The sequence below is a fragment of the Sinohyriopsis cumingii genome, chromosome 8 (assembly GCF_028554795.1).
Source record: "Sinohyriopsis cumingii isolate HCF-2022 chromosome 8, ASM2855479v2, whole genome shotgun sequence".
NCBI lineage: Eukaryota > Metazoa > Mollusca > Bivalvia > Unionida > Unionidae > Sinohyriopsis > Sinohyriopsis cumingii.
The window spans coordinates 41,187,511-41,210,455 of record NC_142968.1 but is presented as its reverse complement, the minus strand read 5'-3'; the positions used below and the strand labels follow the sequence as shown (position 1 = coordinate 41,210,455).

The 22,945-nt window shown below is 32.9% G+C and overlaps 1 protein-coding gene across 3 annotated transcripts in view; it reads right to left on the bottom strand.

Moving 5' to 3' along the window:
* LOC149793347 (lysosomal protective protein-like) overlaps window positions 1-22,945 on the bottom strand; it is a 64,696-nt gene that overhangs the window by 23,372 nt on the left and 18,379 nt on the right. For 2 of the 3 annotated variants that reach the window (XM_089967329.1, XM_089967331.1), the window contains exons 5-10: window positions 22,515-22,601; window positions 19,021-19,268; window positions 14,731-14,827; window positions 14,044-14,220; window positions 13,353-13,498; window positions 10,688-10,763 (exon numbers count right to left, since the gene is read on the bottom strand). In XM_089967329.1, the coding sequence (XP_089823455.1) occupies window positions 10,688-10,763; window positions 13,353-13,498; window positions 14,044-14,220; window positions 14,731-14,827; window positions 19,021-19,268; window positions 22,515-22,601 (831 nt within the window). Of the gene's footprint in view, window positions 1-8,099; window positions 8,176-10,687; window positions 10,764-13,352; window positions 13,499-14,043; window positions 14,221-14,730; window positions 14,828-19,020; window positions 19,269-22,514; window positions 22,602-22,945 lie in introns of all 3 variants that reach the window. The other variant, XM_089967330.1, reaches the window with a different exon arrangement.

The window sequence follows — 22,945 nt, the reverse complement described above, 5'->3', positions numbered from 1 at the left end:
TCTAAACCAATCTGTATTATGAATTATTGCTACATATAAACTGACTGTATCTAAACCAATCAGTACTATGAATTATTGCTACATATAAACTGACTGTATCTAAACCCACTGTATTATGAATTATTGCTACATATAAACTGACTGTATCTAAACCAATCTGTATTATGAATTATTGCTACATATAAACTGACTGTATCTAAACCCACTGTATTATGAATTATTGCTACATATAAACTGACTGTATCTAAACCCACTGTATTATGAATTATTGCTACATATAAACTGACTGTATCTAAACCAATCAGTACTATGAATTATTGCTACATATAAACTGACTGTATCTAAACCCACTGTATTATGAATTATTGCTACATATAAACTGACTGTATCTAAACCAATCTGTATTATGAATTATTGCTACATATAAACTGACTGTATCTAAACCAATCAGTACTATGAATTATTGCTACATATAAACTGACTGTATCTAAACCCACTGTATTATGAATTATTGCTACATATAAACTGACTGTATCTAAACCCACTGTATTATGAATTATTGCTACATATAAACTGACTGTATCTAAACCAATCTGTATTATGAATTATTGCTACATATAAACTGACTGTATCTAAACCCACTGTATTATGAATTATTGCTACATATAAACTGACTGTATCTAAACCCACTGTATTATGAATTATTGCTACATATAAACTGACTGTATCTAAACCAATCTGTATTATGAATTATTGCTACATATAAACTGACTGTATCTAAACCCACTGTATTATGAATTATTGCTACATATAAACTGACTGTATCTAAACCCACTGTATTATGAATTATTGCTACATATAAACTGACTGTATCTAAACCAATCAGTACTATGAATTATTGCTACATATAAACTGACTGTATCTAAACCAATCAGTACTATGAATTATTGCTACATATAAACTGACTGTATCTAAACCAATCTGTATTATGAATTATTGCTACATATAAACTGACTGTATCTAAACCCACTGTATTATGAATTATTGCTACATATAAACTGACTGTATCTAAACCCACTGTATTATGAATTATTACTACATATACTCTGAATGTATCTAAACCAATCAGTACTATGAATTATTGCTACATATAAACTGACTGTATCTAAACCCACTGTATTATGAATTATTGCTACATATAAACTGACTGTATCTAAACCAGTCTGTATTATGAATTATTGCTACATATAAACTGACTGTATCTAAACCCACTGTATTATGAATTATTGCTACATATAAACTGACTGTATCTAAACCAGTCTGTATTATGAATTATTGCTACATATAAACTGACTGTATCTAAACCCACTGTATTATGAATTATTGCTACATATAAACTGACTGTATCTAAACCCACTGTATTATGAATTATTGCTACATATAAACTGACTGTATCTAAACCCACTGTATTATGAATTATTGCTACATATAAACTGACTGTATCTAAACCAATCTGTATTATGAATTATTGCTACATATAAACTGACTGTATCTAAACCAATCAGTACTATGAATTATTGCTACATATAAACTGACTGTATCTAAACCCACTGTATTATGAATTATTGCTACATATAAACTGACTGTATCTAAACCCACTGTATTATGAATTATTGCTACATATAAACTGACTGTATCTAAACCCACTGTATTATGAATTATTGCTACATATAAACTGACTGTATCTAAACCAATCTGTATTATGAATTATTGCTACATATAAACTGACTGTATCTAAACCAATCTGTATTATAAATTATTGCTACATATAAACTGACTGTATCTAAACCCACTGTATTATGAATTATTACTACATATACTCTGAATGTATCTAAACCAATCTGTATTATGAATTATTGCTACATATAAACTGACTGTATCTAAACCAGTCTGTATTATGAATTATTTCTATATATAAACTGACTGTATCTAAACCAGTCTGTATTATGAATTATTTCTATATATAAACTGACTGTATTTAAACCAGTCTGTATTATGAATTATTTCTATATATAAACTGACTGTATCTAAACCAGTCTGTATTATGAATTATTTCTATATATAAACTGACTGTATTTAAACCAGTCTGTATTATGAATTATTTCTATATATAAACTAACCGTATTTAAACCCACTGTATTATGAATTATTTCAATATATATACTGACTGTATCTAAACCAATCTGTATTATGAATTATTTCTACATATAAACTGACTGTATCTAAACCAGTCTGTATTATGAATTATTTCTATATATAAACTGTATTTAAACCCACTGTATTATAAATTATTTCTATATATAAACTGACTGTACCTAAACCAGTCTGTATTATTAATTATTTCTATATATAAACTGACTGTATTTAAACCCACTGTAGTATGAATTATTTCTATATATAAACTGACTGTATCTAAACCAGTCTGTATTATGAATTATTTCTATATATAAACTGTATTTAAACCCACTGTATTATAAATTATTTCTATATATAAACTGACTGTACCTAAACCAGTCTGTATTATTAATTATTTCTATATATAAACTGACTGTATTTAAACCCACTGTAGTATGAATTATTTCTATATATAAACTGACTGTATCTAAACCAGTCTGTATTATGAATTATTTCTATATATAACCTGACTGTATTAAAACTAATCTGTATCATGAATTCTTGCTACATATAAACTGACCATAATATGGGAGAGTAATATGGTTATGATTAGTTTTTGTCTATATCCTGATAGTACAATGATATTATGCTTGCTTTATACATTTATTATTTTGGGTTTAATCCTAGTTCTGACACTGCAAGAATAAGTGGTTGCTCATCCAATGTATGTGGTTTCCTCCAAATCGATAATTTTGTCTATCAAGGATCCATAAAAATTCTTCCAAATAAGGGCATTATAATGTCCAGAATGAGGCTTTCACAAAATTTAAATAGTGATCTGGTTGGCTGATGAGATGAAGTGATGTAATACACCATTGTGGCAAACTTGCATATGCCCTTAAATCAAAGCGTAAGATGTCGTTATTACTTGAAATAATAATTTATATGTACCCAAGTGTAACATAAACCCAACCACAAAGAGTGTAGACATGGGCCTGCCATCACATAATTCATAAGCAGATTGGGGGCTACGTTCTTCATTTCAAAGCACAATATGAAATAGGCAAAGCCTAGGAGAATGAAGCTCAGCAATGGTTATATGTACTGATATTTTGCATGTACAGTGTAGGAATATACGTGGACAACAACATTACTACATGGCAGCAAATGAATGTTTTCCATAGAGGCAGATGTGCATTTTTTGCCTGTACAAAGCAGTTTTTCCATCGTGTGGAATATTAATTTCGTTAATAAATAACACCAACATATTTTAAATAATGAACTTATATTACAACAATTTAGTCTTCTCTGCCTGTTTTGATTTATTGTTCTAAATTTAGCATTCTCTGCTGAAGTATTCATGCTGAGTATAAATCACAATAGAAAGCATAAATAGAAAACTGGAAAAAATGTTTTTTCAGTTGAAAATCTGTCAAAAAGGTGTGCATAACCATAACAGCTTGCTAATACAATATTAATTATGAAAATTAAATATATGTGCTTGTTAATATGAAATAGGCAGAGGTCAAGATAAGCAAACTGACTGACCTTTCATGCACATGACACTATGGATGTGTATTGCAGTGTAACACATGAACGTACATAGCATTAGCAAATGAAAGTATACTACATCCCATGGTATTCAAATTTAATTGCTTATTATTGTCACTTTTGTATTCACAGATTCAAGCTACTGGATGTGGTTACTGTTAAGCTTGTACCACCATCACAAAAAAGTCCCTCTAAGGAACTTTCTTTCTACTTGCTTAAAAGAATTTCCAGGAATTTAAGTCAAGACCATTTCTTCCTTTTAACTGCTGATTTTTTAAACCTCTGTCATTCTACAGTGATAACAAGAGTTTTCAATTAGATGTCATGGTGGACACAATGGATGTCAGATTGGCATTTTTTAATTTAGGATTAACTAGACATCATAAGGAGTCATTAGGCGAAAAATCCCATGCTGACCATCCATTCAGAAAGAGTAGTGATAACAAGATGTTTTGGATGGCCACTGTGTGACGATACTCGATGTTAGACCAACCTATTTTTCATATAGAACCAACTCAACACTGTGAAAGTCTTCTCCTGATTACCTCATGTCAGTATGAATTTCCATTCTGGTAGTCTAGTAGTAATAATAAGATTTTCCATAGCTGCCATATCGGACATCTGACTGGCTCAGCTAGGAACCATAAGACCATTTTAGTGAAAATGCCATGGCTATCCATTCTGGAGGAGTAGCAATAACAAGATGTTCAAGATGGCTGCTGTGGGGGCCATATTGGAAGTCAATGTAACACCATTTTCTTTTAGAACCAACTAAACCATGAGACGAATGTGTGTAAAATTTCATGGTAATCCTCCAAAAAGTTTAGGAGTCAGAAGGAAGGATCTCAGATGTTGGACAAAAGACAATGGACAACAGTCAATTCCACAAGCTCTCTGATATGAAAAGCTCCCCAAAAAAACAGTACCATAAATGTTAGATTATATGCCCAAGTTTAGTAGTCGTCTTAGCAGATAAATAGAATTTGTGTGCACAATTTACCCTGTTCAGTTTAGTTTGACTTTATAACCCAATAATCAACAGGTTTCTTCCTTACACTAAATGCAAGCCATCCACAAAGTGTGGTCCATGTATGTGATGCAGAACTAATAGTATTGTGTTGAAACCATTTTTCTTCTTTCAGTCAGTGACCTTGACCTTGTATTTTTTTAAACCACAGGATCAGTAAGTTTCATCCTTATTGAAGTAAAAAACACACACAAATTTTTTCCAGGTATGTGATGCAGAGCCCAAATCAATAGTGTTCTTCCTTACTGCTAGTGCATGCTACTCACATCATTAGGTAACTGTTTTTTGGTGGGCAACTGGAGTTATCTTGCCCAAATAGAAACTGGTCCCAAAGAGATGAGCATAGAAACAGATGGGCTGACAATATCATAACATAATATGATCCAATTAATGTCAGATGTATAAAAGACCAGAAATGTATTCACAGATTACTGATGCCTTAATCCAGTATCTGAAACCAACCTAAATCGTGAGAGACAGCAACAGTTATTTAGACAAGGGTAAAAATGTTCATTACCATGACTGTGGTGGGGCCATAAAAAATTTCTTTGAAATAATTTTTGACTGAACGCTTATTACACGTAGGTAGTAATGTTCAGTGGGAGAAGATAGTGTTCTTTTTGCATCAACCTATCAGATGATCACTTTCTCTGTGTAGAATAAATTTTCAATAGGATTTGCATAATAAGGAACAGTGTGACATATGTAACATCAGTGTAGCCATGAAAAATATCCATATTTTGTTTTAACTTTCGATTCTCATCCTAATCAGACCACATGCCCATCCCCTGGGGCTGCATTAAAGACGCCACACCTTTTTTGTCATCTATTCATCCATGGTGAAAATCCCTTAATATGTTAGACGAAGTAATTGTTGTTGTTGTTGTTCTAGGGTTTAATGCCATTTTTCAGCACAAGATATGCTATACATGATGGCCTGTATAACTGGTGGAGGAAGAACACTGGAAAACCCAGGGAAAAACCACCGACCCATGAGAAGCTGGTTACAAAGTAAAGCCATAACTGAACTGGTTGCTGAAGAGATGTGGTTGAATGTCAGTAGGCAGACACACAGATGTGTTAATGCACATGAAAAAAATATAATGCTTTAAGGTTCTATGACACCACCCCGCTTGGCTCTTTATAGAGTGCCCACATACACCCCTATTTACCCACAAAACATTATGACTAGATATTCATCAGATCTCATTCAATTTAGATGGAGTTTCTGATTACCAGATGTGCCTGATAGATGTACGAATGGATAAAGGTTTGGATAGATAGATAATATTAGATAATACATTTATTAGAACTATGTTATCACAATTATCAATAATCAATATTATTCAGAAATTTCATTTGGATAGGCTAACTGAATCATAAGAGTTGAATAATTGCATTTAATAACTAAGCCTAATACAATTTGTGTAAAATATCCTAATATGAGAATGCAATGTCTCACTAAAGACAACTGCTAAAGAAACAGTTATGTTAGGACAAAATTAATGTATCAAATAAGACAAGTTCCAACTTCAGATAGAAATGTAATGCACTTACCTGCTACTTACTTGTGAGATTAAAAAACAATAAACTGAAAATGCAATAACATTTATGTCAATTTTATATACATATTGTTATCAAAACTTCCCATGAAAAGCAATAGGAATTGGTGTGCATGGCAATAGGCACTGATATGCATGGATTTAATAAGGGAATATTTTATATAGATATTTGTTTTGGTGCTAGGGAAATATTTACTTTGGCAAAAGCAATACAAATTATTTCTCTCATGAGCAAAAGTTTTGATCAACAATGAGCCAGAGTTATTAAATCTCCTGAAAATCATTTGAAAGGAATAAGGATTTTAACTTTACACAAAGAGCACAAATGCATCCAGAAGTCTGCATCAAACCAGCATATCTGTGCATTTTTCCAAGTTATATCTATCACAAGAGCACACATACTTTATGCAGAGGCATTCCAACCTGTAAGCCCTTGTTACTGGGTATAAATAAAAGTTATAAAACCAGGCTCATAAAAATATTGTGCCTGAGACCCAGGGCTACCAGAATGAAGGGTTAAGGGTTTCCAGGTATTCACATCAAGTAATGTAGTAGGCTACTGATATGTATTAGGGTTTAAAAGCAAATAGTTTACTGAAGCAGTACAAAATAAAACATACACAACAGAAATGTTTAAATTCAGCAACAAAATTAATATAAAATAAACAATTAGCAACAAAATTAATATAAAGTAAACAAAAAATCAAGACAAAAAACTTAAAATCCAAAAATATAAGGTCAATAATTTATATATAAATATATTCTTTAAATAAATTTCAATATTTTCTCTGATGATCAATCATCTTCAAAATTCTAAACTGAAATAACATATAAAAAACAACAATAATTTTTAATGATATATAAGGAAAAGGTATTGAAACTAATAGTGTCATATTCATTGTCTTATTTGCCTTCTTTGGGCTACTGAATTTAAGACTGGGTTGCAAGATTTTCTTTCTGGTAGCCCACTATAGAACATATCTATAATAGTCATATGCACATATGTCTGGATTGACCTGATATTACTAAAGTGCATGTCAACATGGACAATTGGGGGCATTTAACCGAATTATATTCATTGTTGTTATAAAATCTAATATTTAATATTGGTTAACCAATTTCTATTCAATCCTGACTGTTGAATGTTCTGCATCGTAAGTGTTCTAACAGAAACTAAGACATACAATATTCAACAATATGGACGTTTACAATGGTGACCAGGCACTAAAATGGGTCAAGAAAAGAGGACATTTGGTGAATCGACAAATAACAGTGGAGCACAAATTCTTTTAACTTCCACAGTTTTCATTGTGACATCACAGCATTTGACGTTCAATCTGGTTTATACTAGATCACACCTCTAGGGTGACCTTGTCCAAAACATTTCCATGTACTTTAACATTGATTCTTGCCATATGTATTTCTCAGGGCGTGTATCCAAAGGAATGAGGCTGTATATGGATCCAAATACAGTAAATAATCATCATTTACAGGTATACGTAATCAAATTCTAAAAAATGACACCGACTGCTCGGTCCTGAATGCCTACATAACCTGTATGACTTGAACTATACATGTGCACACAAGTCTGTAGAGGCTGAATTACTTCACTGCTTTATTTCTTTTAGAAAGGATAACAAACTTCTCTAAAGTTGTCTTTTAAAAACTGTATGGTATAGAAGGTCAAGTGAGGTGCTGAAGCTATATATTCACATAAGCAAATAAACAGGAGGCTGAATGCTGTGTGTATGGATTTACACGTGTATTGTACATAAATGTGTTACCTTTGCATTTAATATCCTCAAATATTGATCTGTCACATTATGGTACAGTGTTTGGTAAGTATTATGAACATCTCCACTGACAGATAAATCGAAAACATGGAATAAAAAACCACTTTCATCTCCTGTTTATTACTTTTAAAAGGAAATGTGGAAACTTATCTTCAAACCACAGTAAGAGTCGTTTGCTGATTCTGATTTAATCAACAGAACAATATAATTGTTCATAACCTCAAAAATCAAAGTATTTATTCTTTTCTGGTTATCACAGGAACATATTATTAAATGAACTTCACCTAGTTTTTACTTTAAAATGATAAGAAACAAACTGTAAACTCTATTTTCCCCAATCCCACCAAAAAAAAAACAACATGACCATCTTTGACAACACAAAGATGAGTCTTTTTGTTTATATGTTTAAAGCACTCGAGTATTCAAATGATCAGTTATGAAGTGGTCTGAAGATAAGATTTTAGAACCTACATAAACATACATGTACTGGTTACAATTTAATAACATAAATGTTCAAGAATATAATGAAGCATGCATTTCAAGTATTTTGGTAGATAATGATTTGTTATTCATCTGTCAGAAAAGCTAAAGAAGAAAGTTTGCCAGAGTTAAGAAAAGATGGTACATGCATGGGATTTTTGTTAATACATTATGCATGCATTATCATCTTCATCCATATATTCTCACATCAATAGTATAAGAAAGCTGATATTTGTTTTGTAAAAAAACATTTTTTCTTTTGGTCACTTAATTTGCTCTTTTGACCCTAAAATCAAATGTTCTTCTGAAACCAAAATGCAAGCCATCCTCAAAGTAAGGTCAAGGTCTGTGATGTAGCAATAATAATGAAACTATTTCTCTTTGTTCATCTACAGTGAGCACGACCTTTGATCTTTGACCTTTTGACTCCAAAATCAACAGTATTTTTCTTTACTCCTGTGCAAGACATCCACTAAGTTTGGTCATGGTATGTAATGTAGAAGTAATGTTATTATGCAGGAACCTTATTCTTCTTTCAGTCACACTGTAGGCTTTGATCTTTTGACCCCAACAACAACAGACTTCTTCAAGAGTTGCTGGTTCAATATCCAACCAGGCCTGCTGCCTGGGGAAAGGCACTAAGTTTGCATATCCTCTGCACTAAAGCCAATTAGTTAACAGTGACATTAAACCAACCAACCATTATACCATTCCTCAAAGTGCAAGCTATCCACAAATTCTCACCCATGATCCAGGTATGTGATGTTATTGTCAAAAACACTTTTGTTCTTTCAGACACAATGACCTTAACCTCTGATCTTTTGATCCCAAAGTCAGTGGGATTCTTCTTTACCCCAGGTACAAGCTATGCATAAAGTTTCATCTAAGCTTGTGATGCACAACTAATGTTGTTGTACTGAAACTTTTGTTCTTCTTTCAGTAACAGTGACCCTGACCTTTCGACCCTAAATCCATATGCTTCTGCATTAGCCCATGTGCAATCTATGTACACAGTATAGTCCAGATCTTATATGCACAAGTAATGCTATTATGCAGAAACCATGTTTCTTCTTTCAGTCATATTGAACTTGACCTTGAACCTTTTAACCCCAACATTAATAGGTTTCTTCCAACCCCAAGAGTATGTCATCCTCAAGTCTGATTACTGTAGATGATGGGTAACTTGAGTCACTGCATGCAAAGTGGCAGACAAGGACAACATGATAACATTCTGCCATAGGTTATAAAAATCAATTTCTGAAGGAAAGACTTGCATTGTTTTTAATACAAACATTTTGGTCATCAAAAAATATATAAAAAATTTGGAGAGACTGATAAATGATAACACTTAAAACTGTACTACTTTCCAATGCTAGGACTGAAAAATCAAGAATAAGGTTCCAGTAATTGACAAGGTGAGTTCAGTTCCCTCATCCATAACGCATTTATTGTCCATAATACGCAACCATCTGCAAACTTTAGAACCAAACTTGCCATCATGTAATGCTCTGGCAAAACAAACTTCCTCTGTTAATTACAATATAACCTCTGAAATCAGCAGTATGCCACTTTGGGAACTTTTAAAATAAAATGAAGTACAACTTGACACATCAGACACCATGATGAATGTCGACCTACTTGGGTATTCATCACAGAATATACTTAATGAATGATCATAAGTCTAACATCTTAATCAGTAGTCATTGTTTTATTTTTTAATTACAATTTGATTACATTTTGACAAGGACTACAAAATAATCAAACGGTAAGTTTTTGAACAAACATTACACTGATGGCGCTCTTAGGTAAAGAATTTACATCAGAGTCTCATTTAAGATGAGAATGTTCTGCATGTGTCCACATCATTTGCTTAAAATCATTAAAATTATTAGACTCACAGTTTAGACCCTCATCAATTAGTTCATTATGTGACAGCAGATATGGGTCAATGATGTTAGCATATGGATGCGTGTTATACATATAATAACGTAAAACTTTGTATACCACTACATTATATGGATGCGTGTTATACATATAATAGCGTAAAACTTTGTATAACACTACATTATATCTAATGACATTCCCATCACCAATATTACCTCAGCCGCTAAAGTTTTCAAATACTGGTCCATCATACTATCATATACTCTTTTGTAATGGAAATTAACCAGCGTGCTGGGGAGAGATTAGAAATAGGCATTTTAAGATAATTCTAAAAACATAATTGTAAACTTCTATCAAATATATCAGTATATAGTCTGTTTTATGCAGCTTGATGGACCAAGAAATTGAGAAAATATGAAAAGAATGGTAATTAGTACATCACATGATAAATTCTGGAGTTCTGATTGGCTAACTACAAAGATTTATATTTAAGACAGTGCATATTTCCCCTTCACTTCCTGACAATGCTTCTGGCAACAGTCATGTTCCAGCAGACACTGATGTCATATTAGATAACTTTACATCATGTGAAATACTAATCTTGCATTAGTTGCTTCCCTGGGAAATGCTCTCTTAAAGCATTACTGGTGGAGCAGAGTGCTACAGCTTTTAGCATGGGCACCATACCCACCAGACAACAGTATATGAAAACAATTTCCTCAGGAGAAGTCTAAAATAAATCATTAACATAGTCCATCAAGAGTCACCAAATGGAATATACATTTTTACATAAAATCAATCTGATTGTAATAAAGTATCCAACTAAAGGAACTGTAATAAGATGCTGTTACAGAACCCCATGCTTTTTTACCACATATTCCAATGCCCTCTCTATGTCCCCACGCTCAGGCAGTGATCCTGGGGTCATAATGCAAAATCCATCAAATATATTAACTTCCTACTATGACTGTATTTGTTAAGTTAAGTCAGAAAATCATGTAAAATGTAGGTTTAATTTAAATTTCACAAATTTCCACCCATTAGTAGAAGATGTGGTAACAAAGAGATAGAAGGACAGACTGAGACTATCACACTATACCTCATTAAACAGTAGGGATAATAATTTCTAAATTCTAGTATGTACTTGTTTATAAGTCAAGTCCAACTGCAAACAACACTGACCCTGATCTGCCATGGTATAATGTGCTAGTAGATAAGGGTCTATGTTGTTTGTTCTATTGATTACTATCAACCAAAATTCATAGACCCAGATCAGCCAGTATGTTATGCAACGGCAGATGTGTCTGTTCAGTATGTTATGCAATGACAGACATGTCTGTTCAGTATGTTATGCAATGACAGACGTGTCTGTTCAGTATGTTATGCAATGACAGACATGTCTGTTCAGTATGTTATGCAATGGCAGACGTGTCTGTTCAGTATGTCATGCAATTGCAGACATGTCTGTTCAGTATGTTATGCAATGGCAGACGTATCTGTTCAGTATGTTATGCAATGGCAGACATGTCTGTTCAGTATGTTATGCAATGGCAGATGTATGTTCAGTATGTTATGCAATGGCAGACGTGTCTGTTCAGTATGTTATGCAATGGTAGGTGTGTCTGTTCAGTATGTTATGCAATGGCAGATGTGTCTGTTCAGTATGTTATGCAATGGCAGATGTGTCTGTTCAGTCTACAGATGGACCTGACTTATAACCAAGTAATACGGCAAAAAACACAAGAATTATTTTTCAAAACCAAACAAGTTTATTGCAACTATTTTTACCTTGCCCAAATTTGACAGAAGTGTCATAAAAAGAGATGTATAAATATCCCTAACTTCCCCTCCCTATTAACCCTGATTTCTGATAAAAGGAATGAAATTTTCACAACAATACCTCCATGGTTTTGTTTTTCATGCAAGGCATTGTGTGGTAGGAATGCAAAAAGGAGTAAACATTTTCTTACTTACCACCTGAACATACTAACTATGAACAGAGTGAAAGTTATTATTCTGAATGCATGAAACTTTTTAAAAAGTTCCTATATAAAATATGATAGTGAGATCTGGTTTTGTTCGCATTAAAGACTGATGAATTTAACTGAGTCTAAAAAAGACATTTTAAATGTCTTTCTGTTCAGCCTTCTTAAAGACAAAAATGTATTGTCAAAAATGTATGTTCCCTTGGAACATTATGTAAAAATTTCATTAACAACCTTCTGATACATTTAGAAAATGTATCTTTTAAAGCTCCATTTCCTCCAAAAACCACCCTGTAGCTGATATTTTGAGCATGGTCACTGAAGTGCCAAGCAATGTAAACAATAGTCTTCCCATGATCATCCAGTTTGGCATGATCAGTTTAAGAAAAACTTCATGCTGTGGTCTAAAAAGAGTATTATTTATACACAATGTCACAGTCGTGCGGATTTCACAAATGAAATTAGTGTTCAATAAATAAAAAATATGCACTGTATTTAGACTACTGTCATTATTTCTTATTATTTCTACTACATGTAGGCCATGTTGACTGTCCTGATTTCAAATTATGTCTACTACGGGTACATCAGGTTAATTGTCTTGATTTTGAATTGCAGGAGCAAACTGATGATGACCATAATGTTTACCAAGTTTCATGGCAATTAATTTAAACACTGAAGGATGATGTGAGCTAATTTTTGTACTTAAGTTTTTTAAAATTTAAATTCATTCATTATTGTTGCCTATACATTTTCAATTACATCTTATAATTTTTTTGAGTCAGGAACAGTACCATTTTTTTGTTATAATTTTTTCCTTGACAGAAGGATGGAGACAAAGTTATCTAGTTACTTGCCTCTACAGTGGTCAGAACATATTTTACTTTACATTTCTTACCTGCAAACATCCCAAGCCTGTACAGAGTCAGGTATATGAAGAGCTTGTCTAACTTCACTAGAGTTCATGTACTTGATTATATTATCATAGTTCAGGCAAGGTGGGGTTAGACCCACTTTTGTAACTTTCATCAGCTCCTTCAAAGCCTAGTTGGTAGAAGAAGAAAAAACTACTTATTTTAATTAACATTATTTCAATATGCTTTCAGTGGATTAAACGATTAGTGTGTTATCTCCCTTGATTTCTCATGCTGGAGTTTAATACAATTTAAAAAGAGTACCATGAGCAGTACATTATATGCTTATCCTTTAGTGTTCCTTATGTAGGCACTGGGCATGCCTGGACTTATTGGCCTCTTTTATCTAGGACCGAGTAAGTTTGTTGTACATAACATAACATCACAGTATGTCTCTTGTGACACAATAATATAATATATTTTGCATAATTAAATTAAAAAAATTAACTAATTTTTTGTTTTAAAAAAAAAGTTTAATTCTTTTTCAATCTTGAGAAAAATTATTTCAGTATAATTTCATGGGTATATAACAATAAAAATAAATTATATCATTTGCTGTCTTGGGCTGTGAAGTATCATCTGAGAAAAGAAACATGGGTTTCATCAGTTAACCCCTATGTACAACAGTATAGATGCTATGATGTAGAACTACTGGGTGTTACTGTAACAGATTACCTTCATCTTTTTGTGCATCGTAGGTTCCTTGGTAAACTTCCACCCAAAGAGGGAGTGGTAGAACATCTGGGTCTTCTGATTAAAAAAGAAACCTTGAGATGGCTGGCCTTTACATTCTGCATATAGGTTGTATTCATTCAAACCTGAGTATGAGATGAAGCTAAAAGCCTTGCTCAGCTGCAATATAATCAAAAATCATATGGATTGCAGTCGACCAGAAATTTTTGTGACAATTATTTTTTTTACCAATATCTAAAAAAAAGTTAAAAATCTCACTGGTGTTCACTTTCGAGAAATTGAAACGTACTAAGAAAATTCACTATATTATATTACTAGCAGTATAAAATGTATACATGAGCAGACAGTGATGATGTAGTACCCATAATGACTCTAGACTCAAAACTGACCAATATGTCATGTTCAAAAGAAAAATTAAATGGATACCCATTAGATAGAATGAATTAAGACAATAAAAAATTTAGAAATTAACAGTCAAACTTAGTCTTACATTACAATTGTCACATTGTCAAGCAACCAACCAAAATGCTATAAAGACTGTAAGTTTTTTTATTTAATAATAGACAACTCAACAGAATAAATTTTTAAAAATTATTATTATGTGTTGCATAAATATAAGAATTAAAATGTCACCATCCAGTCATAGCTTCTAATACTGATCTGACCTACCTGTTGTTGACAGCTGGTATTATTGAGAGAGTTCCTATAAAAGGTACACCTTGTGGAATTCCCAGCACAGCAAGTTTGAATCATCTGATTCCAAAGACTGTAATATCAAGAAAGGCACAAGACATGTTTTTTTGTTATTTGTTTGGGCTTTCTGACAGGAGATTAAATATTATTATCAGAGTATATCTAGTATATCCAATATTATGATCACTGTATATCCAATATTACTATCATTGTATATCCAATAGTATTATCACTGTTTATCCAATATTATAATCACTTTATATCCAATATTATTATCACTGTATGTCCAATATTACTATCATTGTATATCCAATAGTATTATCACTGTTTATCCAATATTAGAATCACTTTATATCCAATACTATTATCACTATATCCAATATTTTATCACTTTATATCCAATATTATTATCACTGTATATCCAATAGTATAATCACTTTATATCCAATACTATTATCACTATATCCAATATTTTTATCACTGTATATCCAATACTATCACTGTATATTCAGCTGTATGGTGACTGGAGGGGGGGGGTCATAAAAGGTTAAATCATGCATGAATATATACATGACTTTAAAAAGTGTATCTGTATAGCTAACTTTATTTGTTTTAGACATCAGAATTGCATTAAAACTCAATTTTGACAGCTTTTCTTTAAAAATCAATCGATTTACTTGCTTGCTTGATTGCCAGAAAGCATATAGCTTGAACATTCTGGCTTTGTGAATGGATTCAAAATCTTTCCTTGCATTGTAACTAATACTGGAACAAGCACTGCAAAACTAAATAAACAGAATAAGCGAGTTTGATTGCTTAACTGGTTTTTAATGGAACTTAATTTGGCAATCTGAAGAATTTTGGAAGTGCCTTCTCTCATGAACACATTGAGAAAACATAGAAAAAGGCAAATATTTTAGTCAATTATGTTTTTCCAGAAATTGTAGAAATATAAAAAATACAAAAAGGAAGAAACTCTCCCCAACCCTTTCATTTACCTCCCACTGCCACGTCTAGGTGGCTATGGCTATGTACTAGTTTGAGAAATACCTCAGTAAGGATGATTACATCTGTGTGGGAAGGTTTAATAATAATGTCATCAGGTAAGTATTGCCAGAAAACAAACGTTACTAAACAATTTGCTTTCTCTTTTGAATAGATTCACCAATCACATTTACATTAGGAGAACTGATAACAGAAGGAGGCAGTGCATTCTACCTCTACTATGGTCTCAAAACAGGGAATTCTTCTGTGCATGAGGGCAAACTGCACTCCTGATATCAAACAAGCACAACTGATGGTCACATAAGCCATGATAACAGTACCCAGTTCACCACCCCCACCACTGCTCGGTAGCCTTTACTGCCTATCCATTTAAGAGAAAAGTAAGCAAATGACTTTTTCTAATGATTAAATTTGTCTGGCAAATCCAGCACTGTTCTATGCACATGGCTTTAAACTAATCTGGTGATGGTCTAGATTTTAGACATTAGACATACCAGGTTCAATCCTTATATCTGTCAAGTTAGATCATGCTGATAGAAGCATAAAATGGTTGACTGTGCAAGCCAGACAACTTTACTTATGACTATGATGTCATGGATCACCACATTCTGTTCAAAACCAATGCTAGCAAAGATAATTCTTATCTCGTATGCTGAGATTTTATGAGGCATACTTGATCTCTTGTGATCTCAGAATATGCTGACAGTATTACCAACTTCAGACATGATACTCAGGTTTGGGTGGTTATATCCTCTTTATCTGGACTGATTAGAAGAAAGTGTGGTTGAAAGACCCCATTGTACTTTTCAGTTTTCTTTATAAAGTGTTTGAATCATGTGGACCAGGTCATGCATCACTACCTCATCAATAGTGGAGAGGGGATAGATGACCACTCTCTGATCGCCCATTGAAGGTAACCTGTTCTTTGCTATAACACCCAGCTGCATCATCTTGATCATGGAACAGTCTAGTCTTGACTGTAAATAGTCTGGGTCCACTCATGCTCCCTGTATGCTGAAGCTAAAGCTATCATGAAATGCGTTTTTTTATAACAGCAGCTTCAAGGGGTTGCTGACAAAGGGCTTATACTGATTTGGACTGAGCCATGTCAACACCCATGACAAAATTCACTTGGGAAACAGGGTGATCAATTTTGGCCTATTAAATTAAAAATTGGCTAAATCTTTATCATGGCCTGTATCTGATCCACCATGATGCTTGATTGCATCTGATCCACCATGATGCTTGATTGCATCAGATTCACCATGATGCTTGATTGCATCTGATCCACCATGATGCTTGAGGTGGCGCTCACCAGATAATATGTACTTTTGAGAGAGTGACGTATGTAAGGTGAAGTAGTTCGCATTTAAAACATGCACAGTGGAGAGAACGTTTGCATACCTCTATGCTACATTAATGTAATGTGGATGATATTTCTTTTGGATATTGTACTTTTGGAAATTTTACATGATTTAAGCACACTGCTAACTAAAATGACTGCTCCCTTGTGTTAAAAAATCAGTCTGAATTAGTCTAAAGTACACTATACATAGCAGCTATTAAAATAGGGAAAATGAATTTTGCCAGACTAGACAATACCAGCTTCTGAAAGTGCAATGAATGAATTACCAAATATATAAAATGTAAAAAAAGTTATTGGCTCTTTTTTATACAATTGACCTCTGAAGTTCAGGAAGTGAAAATGACCAAGTAGAGCTAGCACTTTTTTGAAAGGTACACATTTGAAGTAAGGCCAAGCTGTATACTCTATAACCCATAGTACACCCATCAATCATACACCAAAATAAAGGGAATTAAAGGTTCTTTGCATTATACCTAAGATATACAAGGTCTTTTTTAAATAGCCAGTATAACCAGTGAAGAAAGCCGGGGACATTCTTTTTCTTTAAATTCCTAACCCTATGCAAAATGCGAAACTGTATAGCGCCACCTGAATGCATCTGATCCACCATGATGCTTGAATGCATCTGATCCACCCTGATGCTTGATTGCATCTGATCCACCATGATGCTTGAATGCATCTGATCCACCATGAAACTTGAAAAAAAATGGAATCTGAACATAAAAAGAGCAATCTATATATTGCATGCCACAATTACAAAAAAATGTATGAAAAAAGTACATTTAATTTTGCTACTTACATGGATCTGAGATAAAATGTTTATCACAAATTGGCTAATTCTATGTGGATTAGTAGTTAGTAAAAGATTATAGGCAAAAAAAAAGAAATTGATAACTTATTTATTCATAACTCTCACTTTAGCTAGTCTACATGTCTACAGTAACTTTTGTGAATAGTTGTAAAGTCCATAAACGATGAATGTTGTATTACATCACTGTCAAATTCTCATTTAATTTTTTTTAAGTGCTTTTGATATGTCCTTTTACAGAAACAATATGTTTTTAAGTTTTAAAAAATCTCTCCCCTCTAACATGTTTTAGTCAAACACATCCATCAGCCACACTGATAAAGCCTGTCTATTATGATATTTGGCACCATTTATTTTCAATTTAGACTGGTCCACTACATATGTTGTATCAAAATAGAGAGACAAGTGGTTTCCTTTGGCCAATGAGAGATCAGCATTCCATTCCCCAAATCGCACTTGCCATTAAGCATGCGTGATCATGGCAATGTTGAGAGGTAACACCGGAAAATGGTCTAGCATTCCTTAAAGGTATGGTAGTAAGCCAAACTTTGTACAGGCAGACAAAGCTGAATGCCTGTGCTTGAAATATCAGTGTTGCTTCTTAAATAGGTTGTGTGAGAAAGTAGAGCAGTTTTATATAGCACATGTATGAGAAGTAAATTATAGGAAACAATATGAGCCCCTGTGACAATGAATAAATGTGCACGTTGACATGAGCCTCAAAGTGTTATCATTATTCTTTGCCTCAATCTGAACCTGGAAACATGCATTTGTTCGTTTCTTTTTAAAGTGGTACCCAGTTGTCCAATTTATTATCATGGTTATTATGAATGGGTGGGTACTCAAGTACCCGTAGGCATCTTTAGCTCTGGAAAGAAAATATTTACTAAGTGACACAAGACAGGGCAGACACATATGCACATTATATATATATATATATATATATATATATATATATATATATATATATATATATATATATATATATATATATACACATACATACATACATACACACACACACACACAATATACAATGTTAAACAAATGAAGAAGCAAAAAATGTGTATGATTCCTTAAGTCTCACCTTTCTCCCAGAAGTCCATGGTAATATCCAAAATACAACAGAGAATCATCATTCAACTCATCATCAGAAAGACCATTTCCAACAACAAAGCCTTTGAAATTTATTGCCGGATCATCCAACACTCTGGATGACAATGTTGGCACATATATCCCTCCATAACTTTCCCCAGTGATGTAGAAATCGTTGGAAACAAACTCTGGAAACTTGATGAAGAAATTCTTGAGGGCAGCATAGTTATCTAGAGAAGTCTAGAAAAGAAAAAGAACTGTCAAACAAAAGAAGTGTCACTAAGAATCAGATGATGAAGAAAATTATGAAAAGATCATTATTTACTTGTGACTAATTTAAACACATTATGCCTCAACATTTATTTTCACCTACAAATAAATGTATTCCAAATGAGATGGATTGAATGTTGTATTTTATGTCCACTGTCAAATCTGCTATATTTGTAATAAATTTAAAATTAATAATAATGAATGCATAAAAATATTTCAAATAATTTATGTGGCTTGTGAGCTCTTCTTTAAACTTGCCGACACTATTTTGGACCACCATGAATATTTCATTGCAATTAGATTATTTAGCTTTATATAAGTATAATGAAAAACTAAGATTACTCCATAGAAAAAAGGCACACCAGGATTACTTGTCTAATATGTTATACAAAGTCTCGTATGAATATAGAGACTGGTTTGTGTTGGTACGTGAGAAAGCTTGCCAGTAGCTTCTCGTGGGTCGGTGGTTCTTTCAGGGGTTTTCCTGGGTTCTTCCTCCACCATTTATACTGGCCACCATGTATAGCCTATTTTGTGCTGAAAAATGGCATTAAGCCCTATAACAACAACAATAACAAGAGACTGGTTTGGAAGTTTTATTTCAGAATCATACAGCAGCTGGATCAACAGAAGGCTACCAACACACTCTATGGATAAGAAGCCCAGAATTGTGACTCTCAGAACTTGGAAGTCTCCTGCCATTTTCTAACATTCCAACCTCAATTTGTTGAGTCTTCAACTTTACTCATACCTTCTTGAAAAGTTTTAAGTTTCTAAGTTATTACTCTTAATTTATGATCACTAGGAAGACAGGGCAGTCACAGAGAATGGATGAATCTTGTATATATCATTCACATTTTTATGAGTCAGAATGATAATTTGTAGTTCTTTACTGGTTAAATACATGAGTAAAATATTACCACTTATCACTAACAAGAACTTTATTCACAAGATTTAGTTCCCTTACTAACAAATATGAATGGGACAGCTTTGAATGGATAATGCAGAATGGAGGATTTGTTGATTGAAAATACACTGAATGGGAATTTTGTTTGATATTACAAGGTGAAACAATGGCTATATCTTCAATTTTAAGGAATTTAAACAAAGATTCAGATAAAATCTGATGAATGATGACTGGAGGTAATGAATATTATCAGTACACAAATGTTTTCACTGTCAACTATATGTTTTAAGGATTTTACATGTTTAACCTTCATCTTTTATTTTATATACCTTTAAACCAAATTGTTTACATGATAATATTTATTGTATAGTGATTTATATTTATTGTTTTGATTTTTCTTGGAAGGCTTTTATCTACTATAGTTTCTTTCTTCAATTCTTTTTATTTACACTATCAGAACTATACTTTAAGTGACTCCATATAGCCAGTATAGTGTTGATGTGTCATTCAACCCTTATAATACTACTTCACCATGTTTATCGCCCAATGTTGGCTTACTGCTAAAAAATATCTGTTGTTCAGGATGACTACCATAAAGTTCCCCCAAAAATTGCATCTTAATAAAAATGAATTAACGCTGCTAGTTTGATAGTCAAGGAGTGCAATTATAGTGTGAAACTGCAGACTGGTTCTTGGAGGTTCTACACAAGTACAGTAAAAACTGTTATGAGCACCCTCTGCTATGAGCGACCACCTGTCATTTCTGACCACAATCGTAATGCATGGATCAATTTTATTATATAAACACTTTGTTACCAGTGACCACCTGCTGAACGCGACCAGCGACTGCGATGTCTTGGCAAAATATGCATTTTGACACTGCTATGAACGACCACATCACAAACAAATAGCTCGACACAAATGATTTAATCTTTTGTAAACACGAGGGTCCAGAATACATGTAGTATGCAAACAATGTGCACATTAAATAACACTACAGCTGAACAACCATATAGCGAGATATACACCCCTATTCATCTTTTAATCCTTTATAACAAAGACCACATAAATAATAAAGATTGTTCTACTAAGCTACTTACAAAGAAGAAAAATTGGCTAGGTACCAGTTATGTGAAATTTACAAGTCTAGTGTATGGTGTCATTTGTAAACTGCAGTAAACCAGACTAAAGTACATGTCACTTACTTGCTAAAGTCATGTGAATAGCCAGTAAGATTAACCATTTTTTTCATCAAAGGGAGTAATGATGGACATACACAGTCAATTTAGAAATTTGTATTTTTTTCTTTGTGAAAACCCACACAATGCTGGTAGTCTTAATGTCCAAGTGAGAAATCTTTTGAAAGAGCTTCAGTGTTGGGTTGAGTACATCGTTTGTCTTTCCAGTTAATCTGTAATGCCTGTGGGGTGAATGAGCTCTTTGTCTTTAATACTAGTAAGTGAGAATCATTTCCAGATTCTTTTTTTAATTTATTTATTTCTTTTGTTACAGTGTTTCACCAAGCCACCATCTGTTTATCTGGGTGCAGGTTTATCAAGTTATAATGCTGGTGACTTATACTTCGTCTCAAAATAAATGTATTGTTTCTTGATGAGTTATGTCTTTTGGTTTCATTCATTGGTACATAATATATATTAATTCCAGATTTCCCCAAAACCTGATAAAAACTGAAATACATCTCGTCATTATTACATCAACATTAATAACAATGGCAGAACCTCCGATGAAAAAAAGAAAAATTCTAACACTAGAAGAAAGAATTAATGTCAGCAAAGTAATGTAATGGATTTCTTAAAGAAAAGTGATTAAGTGCATAGAATAATATATATACATCATAGCTAACTGTGCAGTTTTTGTTACCTTTGAAACTACGCTAAAATGTATGGTCATTTGGAGTTACCTTATGGATGTGATAAATATTACCTTTGTTCATTTCACAAATCATATACATTTACGTATACTAATATATGTATATATTCATGTTATTTTTAAATATAAATTTGATTCACACTGTTCGATACATTTACATCTTTATTATATAAAGTTATTTTGAGAGGAATGCATGCAATATTTAACAAGAATAAAGGATATGATACATGTACAGTGAGTATGGGTATTTTTTCTGCTTCAACAATGCTAACTAATGACACTGGAAACCAGTCCATTTTCGCACACCTCTTATGGGAGACCACATGTCTTGAGAGACCAGTTTTGGTTGGCAGAAGGGGCGGTCTCTCATAACAGGTTTTACTGTATAGCTACATTCTCAAATGTCTTGACCAACTTACCAGATCATCATCTGTGGTGTAGTTCTTGTCGTAAGCATAAGAGAAGCCAACCCCAGCAGGTGCCTCCAGATACAGCATGTTTGCCACCTTTAATTGGATGAAATAAATAATTAAGAATATTCCACATTGCACAAAAAATGGATGCCATCCAGAATCTGTAAAGCTAAAGTTTCATGGCTTTTAATAGCCTGTTGTAGTTCTTAGACTGATGTCTATTTTTTTTAAATAGTAAATATGTCTCTTACTGAAACCATTATTTCCTACTAATTTCTACAAGAATACTTACCAAAATGACTGAATGCCTCTGAACGAAATGACATCTTTTCAATATCTCAAATATATAGTATTACATGTGTAATTAAAACAAACCTGATGGACCATTTATGGCTATGAATTTGTTATCCATATAATTCATGTATCAGGTACATCTT